This window comes from Phalaenopsis equestris, unplaced genomic scaffold (assembly GCF_001263595.1).
Source record: "Phalaenopsis equestris unplaced genomic scaffold, ASM126359v1 Scaffold000345, whole genome shotgun sequence".
NCBI lineage: Eukaryota > Viridiplantae > Streptophyta > Magnoliopsida > Asparagales > Orchidaceae > Phalaenopsis > Phalaenopsis equestris.
The window spans coordinates 177,839-179,146 of record NW_018164787.1 but is presented as its reverse complement, the minus strand read 5'-3'; the positions used below and the strand labels follow the sequence as shown (position 1 = coordinate 179,146).

Here is a 1,308-nt window from a genome sequence, read left to right as displayed (position 1 = left end):
GATCGATCGATCTTAATCTGGCTCCCCTTTCCATCATCATCATCATCATCATCATCATCATCATCATCAAGATTTTAATATTTAAGTTTAAGCGTTTGCAAATATATAAAACTTTGGGTTCAAAGTGCAATTTTCATCCTACAAACCCAATTTATATCCAAGGAGTTCACTTGGTAATAAGCAGGCAAATATAGAGTGCACCAAGTCTGATGATCATGCATGCCATTAACATCTCCACGTCAGTCATCTTCCTCCTCCTCCTCACCCTGTTCATTTCATTCCTTCGGTCACCGACATGTGTGGCGGCGACGGCGAAGGAGGATCTGACATGGCTGCTGTCAAGGGGTGAGCTGGTTCGGCTCGCCGGATACGGCGAAGAAAGGCTCTCCTCTGTGATCGTTACTGGCTCTCTTCAATACCAAGCTCGCAGCTTTTCTTCAGGCTCTATTTACCTCACCACTTCCTATGCCAAAGGTAATTAAGCACAAAATTACTTACTAGTATTTACAATGAAAAATAATAATTACAAAGTAATCAGAGTATATATGAACTGTATATGTAAGATGTTTGTATGAAAATTGTGAGAAAAATTTTGCATTATATGGTTAAATAGGTATGTTCTTTTTTCATTTATAAACCATAGATAATAATAAAATTATTCTTCATCTATGATTTTGTGTTTTGTAACACTGAGATCGTTAATTTTATGTAAGATGCAAAATTTTGCATTAATTTTGGCAGATTTATATTCAGAAAAATCTAAACTTGAATGTTTTTTTCTACGTCTAATTATTAGGTGCGGAGGGCGGACGCAGAGCTGTGCGAGCCCTCCTATCACAGCCGCACATCGCGGCTGTATGATAGTATCGGAGGGCGCGCATAGCTCTACGTGCGCCCTCCGCACGCAATAATCGCTCCTTTTCTACATGTCTTAAACATTATCGTCAAAATAATAATAAAAAAAAGCCTCAGTATATATATATAATATATATATATATATATATTATTCTTATTTATCAAACCTTCAGCTGCTTCATAGACTTTCTTTCAGTATATATAATCAGATTTTGAATATCAAATTTCGCAAAATGGTAAAAATTTATCAAAATTTATGCAATCTCTTTGAGGTCAAAGCTAATCAATTTTTTTAATATTCATATCTGAATCATAGGAATGGCCCGAGGCTATCATATGAGCCCCGGTCATCCATCATGCCCCTAAGAATTCAAGTAGCACACCTTACACTAGGGAGTATTCGAACTCTAGACCAGAGATGACTTACAACTGGCATATATATATATATATATA

The 1,308-nt window shown here is 36.2% G+C and overlaps 1 protein-coding gene across 1 annotated transcript in view; it reads left to right on the top strand.

Moving 5' to 3' along the window:
* The first annotated feature begins 200 nt into the window (after positions 1–200).
* LOC110025969 overlaps positions 201–1,308 on the top strand; it is a 3,257-nt gene continuing 2,149 nt past the window's right edge. The window contains exon 1 of the mRNA XM_020726684.1: positions 201–474. Coding sequence (XP_020582343.1) covers positions 210–474 — 265 coding nt within the window. The 5' untranslated portion in view covers positions 201–209. The remainder of the gene's footprint in view (positions 475–1,308) is intronic.